At 44.0% G+C, this 15,779-nt stretch overlaps 1 protein-coding gene across 3 annotated transcripts in view; it reads right to left on the reverse strand.

Annotated features, from left to right (window-relative positions):
- Window positions 1-15,779, reverse strand: part of LOC135216130 (protein-L-isoaspartate(D-aspartate) O-methyltransferase-like) — a gene marked incomplete at its 5' end in the record, with an annotated part of 50,288 nt that overhangs the window by 21,585 nt on the left and 12,924 nt on the right. For all 3 annotated transcript variants that reach the window (XM_064251204.1, XM_064251206.1, XM_064251205.1), the window contains 3 exon segments: window positions 6,509-6,603; window positions 6,813-6,976; window positions 13,272-13,392. In XM_064251204.1, coding sequence (XP_064107274.1) covers window positions 6,509-6,603; window positions 6,813-6,976; window positions 13,272-13,392 — 380 coding nt within the window.

The following is a 15,779-nucleotide window of genomic DNA, read 5'->3' on the forward strand; positions in this document are numbered from 1 at the left end:
TTGAGAGCCCTGACAGGGCACAGGACTCTCTCTGGCTCATTACCCACGATCTCTGTCAAACCCTTGATTTCAAATGTCTTGGGCCAAGGGTTGGACGGGTTTTCGTTCTTTGCTAAGAACAAAGGGCTTAAAGAACAAACAGCATCAGAGTTCTTAAACCCAACATGCTTGCTTATAGCCTGGATCTCACTAACTCTTCGCGCCGTGCCAGAGCAGTTAGAAAAGTGTCTTCCTTGTCAGGTTTCTAAGCGAAGCTAAGTTGAGCGGTTCAAAATACTGGACGTCAAAAACTTTAGAACAATGTCTAAGTTCCAAGAAGGGACTCTTGGTTGGGGTACCTTCGAAGTCTCGAAAGACTTAAGAAGATCATGAAGGTCTCTGTTGTTGGCTAAGTCCAGTCCTCTATGCCTAAAGACTACAGAAAGCACACTTCTGTAGCCTTTTATCGTAGGCACCGCTAAGCGAACTTCATTTCTCAAGTAGAGAGAAGGAAGTCTGCGATCTGGCTCACAGAGGTAGAGGTGGAGGAAATGTCTTTCTTCCTGCACCAGCTCCGGAAAACAGCCCACTTGGATTGGTATACGGCAATAGAAGAAGGTCTTCTTGCCGTTGCGATTGCTTTCGCCACTGGTCTTGAAAAACCCCTCGCTCTGGCCAACTTCTGGATAGTCTGAACGCAGTCAGACTCAGAGCGGGGAGGTTTTTGTGATACCTCTCGAAGTGGGGCTGTTTGAGTAGATCTATCCTTGGAGGCAGAGTCCTCGGAAAGTCTACAAGAAAGGACATGACCTCTGTGAACCAGTCGGTCGCTGGCCAGAAGGGGGCGATGAGAGTCATCCTCGTTCCCTCTGATGCCGCGAATTTTCTTATCACTTCCCCTAGGACCTTGAACGGGGGAAAGGCATATACGTCTAGTCCCGTCCAGTCCCAAAGAAGGGCGTCTACTGCTACTGCTCCTGGGTCTAGAACTGGTGAGCAGTACAGCGGGAGTCTCGTTGTCCTGGAAGTTGCGAAGATGTCTACGAGAGGACATCCCCATAACTTCCACAACCTCTGGCATATTTCCTGATGAAGAGTCCACTCCGTTGGCAGAAGTTGACCTTGTCGACTGAGCAGATCTGCACGGACGTTTTCTACCCCTGATATGAATCTCGTCAGTATAGAGACGTCGTGTGCCTTCGCCCATAACAGGATCTCCTTTGCAAGGAAGAACAGGGATCGAGAGTGGGTTCCTCCCTGTTTCTTGAGATATGCCAGGGCTGTGGTGTTGTCCGAGTTGATCTGCACCACATTGCCGGAGACTTCGTTCTGAAAGAACTGGAGCGCCAGATGAACTGCTGCCAGCTCCTTGAGGTTTATGTGCCAGGACACCTGTTCCCCTCTCCAGGTGCCTGACACTTCCTCCCCCCCCAGTGTTGCTCCCCACCCCGTGGAAGACGCGTCGGAAAACAACACTAGGTCGGGTTCTGAAGCTTGAGGGAAAGACCCTCTGCGAGCTTCAAAGGGTCGGTCCACCATCTTAGGTGTCCCTTTACCTCTTCTGATAACACCAGAATCGAATCCAAAGTGTTTTGGTGCTTCCAATTGTCGGCAAGGAAGAATTGAAGAGGTCTGAGGTGCAACCTCCCTAGGGAAACAAACTTCTCCAGTGAGGAAATGGTCCCCAAGCAGACTCATCCATTCCCTCACCGAGCATGAATCCTTCCCCAGAAAGGTTGACACTTTGCTTAGGCAATCTAGTTGTCGCCCCTGGGACGGAAAGCCCGAAAAGCCACTGAGTCCATCTGAATCCCCAGATAGACTAAAGACTGAGAAGGGGTCAGATGTGACTTTTCGAGTTGCACCAGAAGCCCCAGGGACTTCGTTAACGTCAACGTCGTGTGAAGGTCCTCCAGACACCGGTCTTTCGAGGAGGCTCGTACGAGCCAGTCGTCCAGGTAGAGAGAGATCCTGACATTGGAAAGATGAAGCCACCTCGCAATGTTCTTCATCAGTAGGGTGAATACCATGGGAGCAGTGCTGAGTCCAAAGCAGAGAGCCCTGAATTGGAACACTTTCCTTTCAGGACAAACCGCAGGTATTTCCTGGACTGGGGGTGGATGGGGACGTGGAAATACGCGTCCTGGAGATCTAGTGAAGCCATCCAATCCCCCGGTCTCAAAGCTCCCATCACTGACTGAGGTGTCTCCATCTTGAACCTCTGCTTGATGACAAAGAGGTTCAGGCTGCTGACATCGAGTACCGGTCGCCATTCCCCCGACTGCTTTGGCACCAGGAACAGTCTGTTGTAAAATCCGGGGGAATTCAAGTCGGAGACCTGTTCTACGGCGTGTTTCACGATCATCTGATCTAACAGATCGTAAAGCACTTGTTGTTTTTCTCCCCGATAGGAAGGAGACATGTCCCTGGGTGTCGTAAAGACCAGCGGGGGTGGTTTCAGGAACGGGATCCGGTAACCCTTCTTTAAGATGTCCACGGACCATTTGTCCGCACCTCTCTCTTCCCAGGCTTGCGCAAAAGCTGAAGCCTGGCTCCAACCGTGACTGAAGGACTTCTGCTTCACTTCTTGTTCTTGGCCAGCGCCGTGGCTCTGCCTCTGGAAGTGCCTCTTCCTCGAGGGGCTGGTCTCGAGGAAGAACTACCTCGAAAGGGCTTCGATTTCTTGATAATCGAAACTCCCGAGGACGAAGGAACCGCAGGTCTCCTTGAAGATTGTGCGAGGAGATCTTGCGTGGCCTTCTCCTGTAGACTGGTCGCAATGTCTTTTACCATAGCCTGGGGGAAGAGATGATCCGAAAAAGGAGCGAAGAGCAAGTCTGCTTTCTGTGATGGAGAAACAGATTTCGCTGTAAAATTGCAAAACAGGGATCTCTTCTTCAAGAGCCCTGTGCAAAAGTGAGCTGTAAGCTCCTCCGAACCATCTCTGACGGCCTTGTCCATGCACGACATTACGCTGGACAGCTCCCCCAGACTAATCGAGTCGGAACTCCTAGACTTGGCATCCAGAACTCCCAAACACCAATCTAGAAAGTTGAAGACCTCTAACGTCCGAAAGAGGCCTTTAAGGTGGTAGTCCATTTCCGTAGTTGACCATGAAACTTTCGAAGAGGACAGGTGAGACCTCCTCGAGGCATCCACAATGCTGGCGAAGTCTACTTGGGCTGACGAGGGAAGTCTAATACCTACGTCTTCTCCCGTCTCGTACCAAATGCCAGCCTTCCCACTAAGTCTCGAAGGTGGCAGGGCAAAAGAAGTCTTTCCCTGAGACTTCCTTTTCTCCATCCAGTCATGGACCTTACGAAGAGCCCTCTTAGTTGAAAGGGACTTCTTCATCCTGACGAATGCCGAGACCTTGTTGATCTTGGACGAAGAAAGTTGTGAAGGAGGAGAGCGAGGAGCCTCCGGGTGAAACGTCTCTCCAAACTCTGATTGAAGAAGGCGGGTCAAAACCTGGTAGTCGGAAGAGACTGCCGCCAAAGGTTTCTCGTCATCCACTTCAACCGAAGCGTCACTAACCTCTGCTTCCGACACAGGTGAAGTTGGAGGCAAATAGGCTGGACCAAGACTATCTGGTCTAAGTTTCCACGAGGCGCGTTGCTGTGAAGTGGAAGGTAAAGCTGACTCATTAATAGGAGCTCCGGTCGAATCTCTAAGACCCGGAGCAACTTGCAAAGACTCATCACAAACAGGTGGGGGGCGACGAAACTCCACATCTTCGTCCACCCGAGCGTCCGCTGGCGCACACCTGGCGTCCACTGGCGCACACCTGGCGTCCACTGGCGCATACCTGGCGTCCACTGGCGCACGCCTGGCTGCAACTAGCGCGGGATTGGCGTCCACTCGCGCGCTGCTGGCGTCCGCTGGAGCACGCTTGGCGTCCACTGGCGTGCGAATGACATTAACTAAGGCGCGCTTAACATCTCGTGCGCGCTCTGCTTCCGCTGGAGCACTCTTAGATGCAACTGGCGTTCGCTTGGCTTCCGACCGAGCGTCAGGAACGTGAACTTGCACCGAAGCGTTCACGCAAGTATCAAGCTCTCGCACCGCAAGCTTACGAGCGGGTAATACCGCTTCATGCGCCGAGCGAGCAAAATCCTCTTCACGTTCTCCAGAGAGCCGCTGGGAGTCGCACGAACTCTAGCAGGCGAAGAAAGTGGAGAGATAGACGAGCGAGGAGAGGGGGAGGGAGACCTTCTAGATCTCTTCACAGGAAGACGGTCATCCTTTCTCCTGGGACGTGTTCGCGTCCCTTTCTTAGCAAGAGCATCAGCAAGCTGTTGCTGCAAAGAGCGCAGGATCTTCTCAGTAGGAGAGGATTCCTTGTCAGGTGACGGGCTGATCCTGTGAGAAGGCGAGGGGCGAGGGGACGCCTTCTTCCTTCTCCCCGAAACTGCCGTAGAACGCGCTCGAGAGCGACTGGGGCGCTCCACAAAGTCATCATCCGATGACTCCTTACGTTCTTCTGTGGCGGGAAAGCAGCGAACACACTCTCAGGCGAAGATCGCCTCTCGAGAGCCAAAACTGGACGTGAAGCGTCACGATCACCAACGCTCCTTTTCAGCGGGCGTGAAATAGAATGCGAGCTCCCCCCACCCCTTGTGCGGGGAGGAAGCCTCTGAAGAAGAGAAACACTCTTTCAGGAGGCGTGCATGCGCACGCTCTTTGGCAGTTTGTGTAACGTCCACAGATACTGCCGAAGGCACGTCAGATCGGTGGGCGTTCCCCGTAACCCTCCTGCGGCTTTCGACATGCCTCTCCCTGAAACCTGGGAGTCCGGCAGCGGTCTAGGCCTAGAGGCGAAATGGGGCCGATCTGACGCACCCTCCACCAACGAAGGAGGCACTGTCACTGCACTTTGCACCTTCACTTTTGCCTTCTAAGGCGAGCACTTTAGATTCTAAATTACGAATCGACTCTAAGATAAGTGTAAGGGTATTACCCTCTACAGACACTGCTTCAGGGCCCGAAGGCAACACTACAGGGTTAGGAGTAGTGATTAAAGGAGGGTTAGTAGGAGAAACATGAGCTTCCTGCCGTTTACCTGAAACGCTCCTGGAGGAAGACCTCCTTAACCTATCCCGTTCAAGCTTACGCAGATAGGACTCATACGCTCTCCATCCAGAATCAGAAAGACACTCACATTCTTTGCAGCGACTTTCATACATGCAATCATGCTCTCTGCAACTCTTACACAAAGTATGAGGGTCTACTGATGCTTTCAGTAGCCTACCTCGACAATCACTCCTGGTACAAAACCTGGCGCTAGCCGAACTAGAACCAGACATCTTATTTAAAGAGAAATCAAGCCAAAATCAATCAAATCCACAATTAACGTGTGCCTAGCCACCGATCCAAAAGTCAAGATACCAAAAAATCAAAAAGGGGTACTTATAGTAGCCAAGTTTCCTAAATTCAAGACGGAGGTGCTGAAAACTGTGTTTACAACACCGGCGACAGAAAAATTATGAATAGAAAATGGGAATGATTCCTGATACCCGCCTCCCAGCGGCGGGAATGGGTACTAACCACCTGACTCCCACTACGTGTGTCGTAAGTTTTTTAATTTCTGTCGGACTTCGGAAAATACAGCTATATATATATCTGACAGGTAAGTTTCATGAACAAAACAGCACTTTCAAACCTGTGATGAAGTGGAAACTTGGTAACAAGGGGGTAGGTGTTCCAGTTTCCTGGTGGTTTAAGAACCTAGAACCACATTCCAGTTCATTTCATGTGTAAAGTGGATTTTGGCATTCTTGCTATTTTAACTTTCTAGGAATTAAGGTATTGAGAAATACAACATCTGTCTACTGTGTTGTGTAGACATTACTAACATTCTATGATAGACCCCAAGATATCATTCACCAACTAAACTGGATTCTAATTGTTTCAACACTTCTATGGTCCACCCCAAGAAAATATTATCTTTTCTCTGCACTTAACTGCCATTCATAATACATTAAATGCCTTTAAGCAACCTAGGAGGAATATTATTCCTAACACAATCTTTATAAGATAGTATGTATAAAGGATAATACACACTTAAATAATTAAGTACTGATCAATATATACATCAAAACCAGAGTGTGTAGAAATCCTCTATCCAAGTATGAATGTTGGGGAAGGGGGACGAAGAATTCTCAAGTCCATAACAGCAATGTAAATTAATACATACGATTAAACATGCACTACATGCAACATATTGCAGTCAGTGGCAATAAATCAGCAAAGTTGTCTTATATCCACTATATCATATACCTATACAATACCAACAAATAAAACTATCAGCACCATTAACTGCTATATTTAGTGATATAACAACTAACTTCTTCCTTGATTATGATAACTTACTATTACCAATACTGTTAAGACAGTTAATTACGGCAACTTATGTTTTTAATCTAGAGAGAATGTTAATATTCTATATTACTCCTCCTCCTTCCCAGTATTATTTTTTTCCTCAAGTTCTTTTCGTGCTTTTAACTTAGCCATCCATATTCTGACTAACCTGCCTGGCCACTGATAATCCTTATCAGTTAAGGGAACATAGATAACACCCATCAGGACTTGCCGCTTAATGCTTCCATCTTCAAGTTTGTCAATCTGTCGAGTATGGAATGGAAAGACAATGGGTTAATGGGACCTTGCTGGTCTGTAGTTAAATTTGTTTATTAAACATTCATAGATTTTTGTGAAACCACTAATACATCCATAGATTTACTGTGAAACCACTAATATTTTGTCCATGATGACAATAACTTCAGTGTATGATAAATGAAAAAGTCTTTTACCAGCCAGATTGACAAGAATACCTGTTCAAGGTTCTGGTTAGCTCCTTCAGGACCAATGGGAATGATGAGCCTTCCACCAGGAGCAAGTTGATCCACTAAAGCCTGCGGTAATGTAGGAGCAGCAGCTCCCACATGAATGGCATTGTATGGCTGCTCCTCTGGGTGACCCAAACGGCCATCTCCCACTGTAAAAAAAATGTACACATAGTACCTATATTCATTCAACTGCATACAGGATATGAATCACTAAAACTTGTAAGACGAAAACAATATGGCAAAATAATAATTATTGTAACCATTTAGCAACATGTTAAACTATTTCAAAACTCTATCCAGGTAATTTGGATCTAAATTTAACATACCTAATCTATGCAACAGGAGTTAAAAGGAAGTTAAAATCTTATTAACTTGTAAATATCTCGCACAATTAAATTTTACATTTTCATTGTCAACAGCATTTAAAACACTGTTGGGAATACCAACACTGATAACATTTGTAATTCAATACAGTAAGTCCTCGGGTTACGCTGGTCTCGACTTACGATGTTTCGTGGTTACGAACGCGCCCCCATAAAAATATAAAAAATAATATTTTGCGTCGTTCCGTCTTACGCGGTTTAGCGTCGTAAGCAACGTAAACAAACGCGAACTAGTTCCGGGCGCACGGCGGAAGAATACGCTTTGTGGGGGAGAGGACGGCGTCGCTTCGCTACGCTCATTCCTCGCCCATACGCCATTTTGGTTGTTTACACTGCCTCTCTCTCCCTCGTGTTGTATCGTTTTTGTAACTTTTTGCTCTTTGTTATGGCTCCCAAGCGCAAGGCGGACTCTTCTGATGGTAGTGCATCGAAGAAAAGAAAGGCCATCACCATGGAAATTAAAGTGGACATTATAAAGCGATCTGAGAAGGGAGAAACGCCAACAAACATTGGCCGCTCGCTTGGCCTTAGCCGTTCGACCGTTGCTACCATTATCAAAGATAAAGAGCGCATCGTTGAACATGTGAAAGGATCTGCTCCTATGAAAGCGACAGTGATAACTAAGCAGCGTAGTGGTCTAATAATTGAAATGGAAAGGTTATTGGTGCTTTGGTTGGAAGACCAAAATCAACGGCGTATCCCAGTCAGCCTTATGGTGATTCAGGAGAAGGCGAAAAGATTGTTTGAAGCGTTGAAAAAAGAAAAGGGGGAGGGAAGTGAAAGTGAAGAGTTTGTGGCTAGTAGGGGTTGGTTTATGCGATTTAAGGCTCGGGCCAATTACCATAACCTTAAATTGCAAGGTGAAGCTGCTAGTGGGGATGAGAAAGCAGCGAGTGAATTTCCTAAAGCGTTGTCTGAGATAATTAAGGAGGGGGGTTATTCTGCTCAGCAAGTGTTTAACGTAGACGAGACAGGTTTGTTTTGGAAACGTATGCCTAACCGCACTTACATCGCCAAGGAGGAGAAGTCAGCACCCAGTCATAAAGCCAGCAAGGAGAGGCTAACTTTACTTCTTGGGGGTAATGCTGCTGGCGACTTCAAACTGAAGCCCTTGTTGGTGTATCAGGCTGAAAATCCAAGGGCACTCAAGGGCATTTGGAAGGGTCAACTACCAGTAATTTGAAGTCCAACAAGAAGGCATGGGTGACACTTGCAGTGTTTGAGGACTGGTTCGTAAACCATTTTGTTCCAAGTGTGGAGCGGTATTGCGCCTCCAAGGGTATCCCCTTTAAGGTGTTGCTAGTGCTGGACAATGCCCCTGACACCCTGCCCAGCTGGGAGACTTCAACCCTAATGTCAAGGTGGTTTACCTTCCACCTAATACCACGGCCCTTTTACAGCCTATGGACAAGGAGTGATTGCTTCGTTCAAGGCCTACTACCTACGAAGGACAATTGCTATGGCTTTACAGGCAACTGAAACCAAGAAGGACTTGACTCTGAAGGACTTTTGGAAATCCTACAACATCCTTGATGCTGTAAAGAACATTGCTAATTCCTGGGAGGAGGTTAAGCAAACAAACATGAATGGTGTCTGGAAGAAAATTTGTCCTCAATTTGTGAATGATTTCCATGGGTTTGAGGACACAGTTCAGCTAGTTGTCAAGAACGTTGTTGCCCTGAGTAAGGAAATCAATTTGGAGATGGAGGTTGATGATGTTACAGAGCTGCTGGAGTCTCATGGTCGAGGAGTTATCTGCTGAGGACCTGATACAACTGGAGAAGCAGATGATAGAGGAAGAAGAAGAAGCACCCACCCCAGAGCCTAAGGCTTTCACAAAGGCAGGACTTGATAAGAGGTTTTGCAGAGTTGCAGCAAGCGTTGTCAACTTTTGAGGCTCAGGATCCCAACTTGGACAGGTTCACTAGGGTTTCCAGAGGCGTCATGGATTTGATGCAGTGTTACAAGGAGATCTTGGATGAAAAGAGGTCGCTCTCTGTTCAGACTAACCTGGAGCAGTATTTTAAGAAGGTAGAGCGGCCTGCAGGAGATCCTGTACCCTCTACCTCAGCTGCCTCTGCTAATCCAGACTCGCCTGCCCCACAATCTCCAGCACCTTCTGAATGTTCTGCTAACCCAGACTCACCTGCCCCAGTATCTCCAGCACCTTCTGTAGGTTCTGCCTCACCTAAAGACTCACCTGCCCCAACATCTCCAGTAGTATGTTCTGCCTCACCTCAAGAATCACCTGCCTCAGCATCTCCAGTACTAGTATGTTCTGCCTCACCTCAAGAATCATCTGCCTCAGCATCTCCAGCAACTTCTGGAGGTTCTTTTTCTCTTCACTAACCTCCCCCAGTCTCTCCAGCACCGCAGCTTCCTCTCCAGTGTGCAAGCCAATCAAACTAATAAAGGTAAGGAATTGTTCTCTCGTTGTTATTGATAGGTATTTACATTAAATCATGTGGTATTTTTCAATGTTCCGACTTACGCTGAAAATCGTGTTACGACGCATCGTAAGAACGGATCAACGTCGTAACTCGAGGACCCCCTGTACCAATAAACCTGACAAGCTATCAAGTATGTTAATCATTTTACATAATAAAAATTTGCTTTCTTTCCAAATTCCACTTTGTAATAAACTAATTAAGTTATTCTTGACAAATGATACAGTCATTTTGTTTTGCTTCCAACCCTTGACTATGTTTTTTATTTATTCTAATCTATGCTAACTGTTGTATAACCAAAGACCAATTATACAATTGCCAGAAACAACTAATGTACTACAAAGAGAGATACTGTATGAACCAAGAGGAAGCAAGTTAATTATTGCAAGCAGAGAACTGGAACAAATTGATTGAAACAAAAAACTTGTATCATTTATAATTATTACTAATGTATATTACAATTATGCTGGAAGACGACCTTCATTAATAGTAGTACAGGTTTTTTTTTAAACAATGGTTATTTCAGCCGCATTTATTTTGTATAGAAGTTTCTTTATTCGTCTTATTACTGATTTTTCTTCTGTACTCAAATTGGCTATTAAAATGCCAAATGGGGGATTCATATAAAAAATTTATTTGTCAAATTGAATATACAAAATGCAGACCAAATTGGATCTTAAGCCTAATCGAGAGAAGATACTAAATGACTCATGCCGAATTCTTCTTCTTCTTGCAGGTGTTGTGGTACTGATGGTGTGGTAATATTTAGTAATACAGTCAGTCCCTGGCTTACGTCGTAAGCCGAAAAAGCGTAAAAAACCCTAAGAAAACCTTACTTTTAATGCTTTGGGTATATCAAAAACTATGTAAACTGCATTGCTATTGCATTTCTCATCTAAAAAACATTCAAATATTGATTATTTTGCATTTTTGGAGTCATTTTCTTCTGCCGGATCACCATCGTAAGTGCCGTAACCCTGGAAATAATTTCTGATGAATATAATTGAAAAGCACTGTAACCTCGGAATGTCGTAAGACGGGGACTACCTGTACATGGTGTCTTGGTTTAGGCTACTCCGTACACTAGTAGGGAGTAGGAAGGCCTCTTGAGAACGGATGAGGATGGATTCCAGCAAGCATAGTTTCCTTGCGTCTGGGGCATTGCCGCTGATGGCGGTCGTGTTGATACTACTGTCACGGGATGGAGCGTAATAGTGACAGGTGATGGCATGGTTCTTGATAGTGCCCTCTTGTACATGACATGAAATCCTCTTTGCGAGCCGCATAGTAGTCATGCCAAAATATGTCCCGGGACATCTGCATACAGGGCATTGATATTGGTATAAGTACTACACTGGTGGTCTCCTGCCGGGGAAGAGGGGTTGTTCTGCATTATCAAGTCACGAGTTCTTTTATTCTTTTAACATACTACAAACTCTAAGCTTTTTCTTTCCTCGGTGGGAGTGACATTTTCAATCATGATCTCCTTAATGACGTTCTCCTCCTCCCAGTACTTTGAGTGCATAAAGGCCTTATAGTATAAGGTGATGGTGTCTTTTTCTTCTTCAGGTATGTCTTCATTATTATACTATTTCTTGATCTCAAGGTTAATGAGCTTATTAGAGTAGCCATTGTTTATAAGCACTTGGGAAGCACTGTCTAATTCTTGATGTGTGTCCTGCCAGGTGGAGAAGTGGGACAGTCCATATCACTTTGCCTTTGTGTATGTTGACCAAAGCACATTATTATTATTATTATATTCACACAAAATCTTAAGGATCAAATCAAGTAACTATTTACTTGATGAGCTGTTTCAACAGGAAAGAATGTCCACTATTGGAAGAAGAATAAAAACAAACATTGAATAAACAAACCATATCAAAGATGCAACTATCACCTTAAAAAAAATCAATGCACAATTGCATAACAGTGCTACACACACACACACACACACACACATATATATGCAAGAGGGAGGAAAAGAGAAAGAAACTCAGACACAAACTGGAGAACGTGGTATAGCTGAACATTTGAAAGCAGAGCTGCAATAAATAATTAGATCACACCCTTGATAAAAGGAAAATCCTCATCTTTCATCTATCACCCCACCCCCCTCCCTCCATTGGCCAATGATGGTTAATACTTGACCAACACTATGAACAAAGCTGAATTACATTATGGGGCACCTAAGGCTAGGTATCATTCTGGTTTTTTATATTTACCAACCTGTGCCAGTCCCCATGTATTTTTTGTTCAATGAACAGTATGGTGGTAAAGAGCACAATACACTGTGAATGATGTCATTCTGCTCAAATTATACTGTACATATTTTATCAGTGCATTAGCTATTAAATACAAAGTTCTATAAAAAACCTGAGAGAAGCTCATATTGCATTCATTTGCCATACTTATATTAAAGATAAATACGTAACTTGATTTATGACAGTTTTCATACAACACAGTTCTTGTGCCTGTGTTAGCTAAGGATTGGCACATTTATTGCCTTCATCCCCTTTGTCCTCTTCTCTTTTTTCTATATCCCTCAAGACATGAACTTTCCACAGTTTTCCTCTCAATTTGTATTTTTCATAGCTAACAAACATTTGGTCTTAACAACAGGATAATCTTATAGCGCTAGCTGGAAAACCGGTAAAAACAATCAAAGATTGTAAAACAAGGAATCTGTGACATCTTGCAACTCATGCATATACTGAGTGGATGCTTGGTCGTCGACCAAGATTGTACGCCAGCAAAATATCAGTCTTCTCTTCTACCGCTTTGGAGTCCGTAGCTTCGCTTCGTTCTCCTTTTCCAAGCTGGTTTTTTTATCATAGTCTGTGCTTTTTTATATTTATTCAGGACTGAAGTTCCATAGACGTCAACATTTTTAGTCAAACCTTTGTTTGCCGTGTTGACCTTCCTTTTTGAACAGATGCTTTTGCTGTAGATACGACTTTTACTCTGCATTGGCATTGCTTGCGTGTCCCTTACTAAGTTTCTTCCTACCCACTCCTTGTCTCTGTTGATTGGGCAAAGTACAAAAGTCCTTACAAGGTCTCTTACTTCCAGTCTCACTTTACCCTACTTACATGCTGCCTTTAAGCAAGGGCCTGGAATGACATAGGGTCAGCTTTATAAACCAACTGATTTTTATATTTTCAGTTAACAGCTTAGTTTTGATGCAATTTTGGTCTTTCATATACCAACTCCATTTCCTTAGAGGGTTGGGTAAATTGCTTACATCAATCCCAGGAGCTTGTATTTGGATCATTCTTCCCAATCAGCCAACTCTGGGGCTTATGGTAGCTCATTACTAACAGCCTAATTTGAGATTCAGTCCAATTATAAGTGAAACATATTTTAAGATCATTAATTTTTTCATATAGTAACCAATTACTTATAAATACAGCAACGAGGGCCAATTAGTATAATTAACTTTTTTGTATGAAATAAATTTATATTTTAAATTACATTTAAATGTACACCCTACCTATCAAACCTAAACGGCAAGTTTTTTGGTTTTAAATACCATCATGTCATATTTAAATATGTACTATATTCTCTAGGAAAATACTAAGAAACATAATAAAAAGTCCTAGTCTGCAAATACTAACCTACTAACTTTACTGTGTTTGATGTTAAAAGTTCAGGACTATCTTTTTCAATGTTTTCTTGGGAAAACTTGATAAGTTCACTTATATGGTCAATGCCTACTGCTATGCCTGTTTCTCCAACCTGCAAATATCAATACAACAAGTGAAGTTAGTGTAACATACGTATTAATTACATTATTTTCATTTGCTCATCATAAAAAGATTTTGTCATGGGATGAAAATGGATGAGAAGCTGGTCAAAGAGTAGTAGACATGGAAGAAACAGGATGAAGGCTTGTAGAAGGGGCCAAAACACCTGGAAAATTACATAGTTAGAGACCTAGATCAGACGGGAATTCAGAGAGACTACTGCACAGAAACCAGACGACAAAGCTAATATTAAGTCTAATCCCATGTTTAGAAAATATGTGATAATAATGATATCCTTAGAGAAAAATCCACAGTTATTTAACTATATAAATACTCAATATTTATTTTAAAATTACACAGAAAACAGTCAAGAATCTGTATGAAAACTGTAATTTTACATTTTATATAAATATATATCTGTATAGTTTTTAACTTAAAATTGGTAATTTTAATTTTATGACTCATGCCGCTAGGCATATTTTCAATGATAAATAATGTATGTATTATTATTTATCATATAATACCTATTATTACTGATTCAACACGAGCATTCAAAGAAATATGATATTGTTATGATACAATAAAGTTTGTTCATACTTACCTGGCAGATATATATATAGCTGTATTTTCTGAAGTCCGACAGAATTTTAAAAACTTCCGACACTGGGCACGCAGTGGCTCGGCCAGGTGGTAGTACCCATTCCCGCCGCTGGGAGGTGGGTATCAGGAACCATTCCCATTTTCTATTCATAATTTTTATTTCCACTGTCCCCTGAGGGGAGGTGGGTGGGTACTTGATTATATATATCTGCCAGGTAAGTATGAACAAGCTTTATTGTATCATAACAATATCATTTTGTTCATGAAACTTACCTGTCAGATATATATATAGCTGAATCCCACCTTTGGAGGTGGGAAGGGACAGAATAGAAGGATTTTGGGAAACAAATGCATGCAGATGATTTACATCTTGGTTCCACCTGTTAGCATAGCTGGCTTCGTGGTTACTGCCACGTAAGTCTGCTTGTGCTACTAGAGTTGCCAGCGAGGTAGAGACCTATATATAGCTGGTGCACTCCAGATGATCTGTCAACAGGGGCGAGACCACGACGTGACTAGACCATATTGACCATACCATGAGGGCTAAGAAGTAAAATAAATATATATATATATATATATATCACCACCTGACCAACCTAGCCAAAGTTAAGGTGTTTTAACTAAGGCTTAAGAGTTAAGAAGTCGCCGTTGTCGGCGACTCAACAACTAAATTAAGAGCTCTTCCTAACCATTTTCTACAGGATAGGATGAGTGGTACTTCTTGCCCCCAAGATTGTGTCTGCAGACACGTATGGCCCTAGCGAGCAGCAGATCTCATATGCCATCTTCACATCTTGCAGGGAGTGTGAAGTGAACACAGAGTTGCTTCGCTAAAACATGGTACTCAGGATGTTGCTGAGTGCCATGCTCTGTTGAAATGCTTCCGAGGCCGCGCCCTCACCTCGTGAGCATTCAGATAAAAAGATTTCAAATCTTTGTGCAAACACAATGAAGGAGCATTTTTGAAAGAACTCCTTAACACTAAAGCCAGGGTGTTCTTCGATATGGGCAAGTCTGGTCTTTTTCGGAACACTGCAGATTGCCCGAATGACTTCGACTTTCTTGAGTTTTATGTAGATAAAACTTGAGAGACCCGACAGGGCACAGGACTCTCTCTGGCTCCTGCCCACTAACTTGTGCCATCCTTGCTTCCAAGCTCCTGGCCCGAAGGACAAAACGGGTTTCCATTCTTAGGCCACAACGGAAGGCTTAGAGAGCACACCGCCTTGTGTTCTCTAAAGCCAAAACTTGTGACGATGGCTTAAAATCTCACTAACCCTCTTTGTCGTATCTAGGGTGGTTAGAAGAAGGCCTTCCTGATCACATGCAAGAAGTTAACAGGTAGGAGAGGTTCGAATGCTTTGACATCAAGAACTTCAGACTACGTCTAAGTTCCATATTGAAAGCTTCGATCTGGACTTGCACAGGTGACCGACCAGTTGACCAGTCAGACGAATCAAGGACAGCAAGGCTGTACCCTGAAGACCATAAGGCACTATTCTTCGCTGAAGGATGAGTGTCTGGACTGCCTGGGCGATTCAATCTAAGCAAACCTTGGGGGTATATCAACGCAACCCAACGTCGTCAGCGAATCAACTCCTGACTCGAGCTTCTGGTGCCAGGAGAAAGGAGCAAGGAGCAAAAAGGCGATTCAGTCCCGAAGGAAGAATGCCTGACAGTCCAACCTGGTCTCATGTTACACGATCATCGGGGGTGTATAAACGCAACCGACTTCGTCAACAAGAAACTCAGGGCTACTATATGTCGCCTGATCTCGCA

Source organism: Macrobrachium nipponense, chromosome 6, assembly GCF_015104395.2.
Source record: "Macrobrachium nipponense isolate FS-2020 chromosome 6, ASM1510439v2, whole genome shotgun sequence".
NCBI lineage: Eukaryota > Metazoa > Arthropoda > Malacostraca > Decapoda > Palaemonidae > Macrobrachium > Macrobrachium nipponense.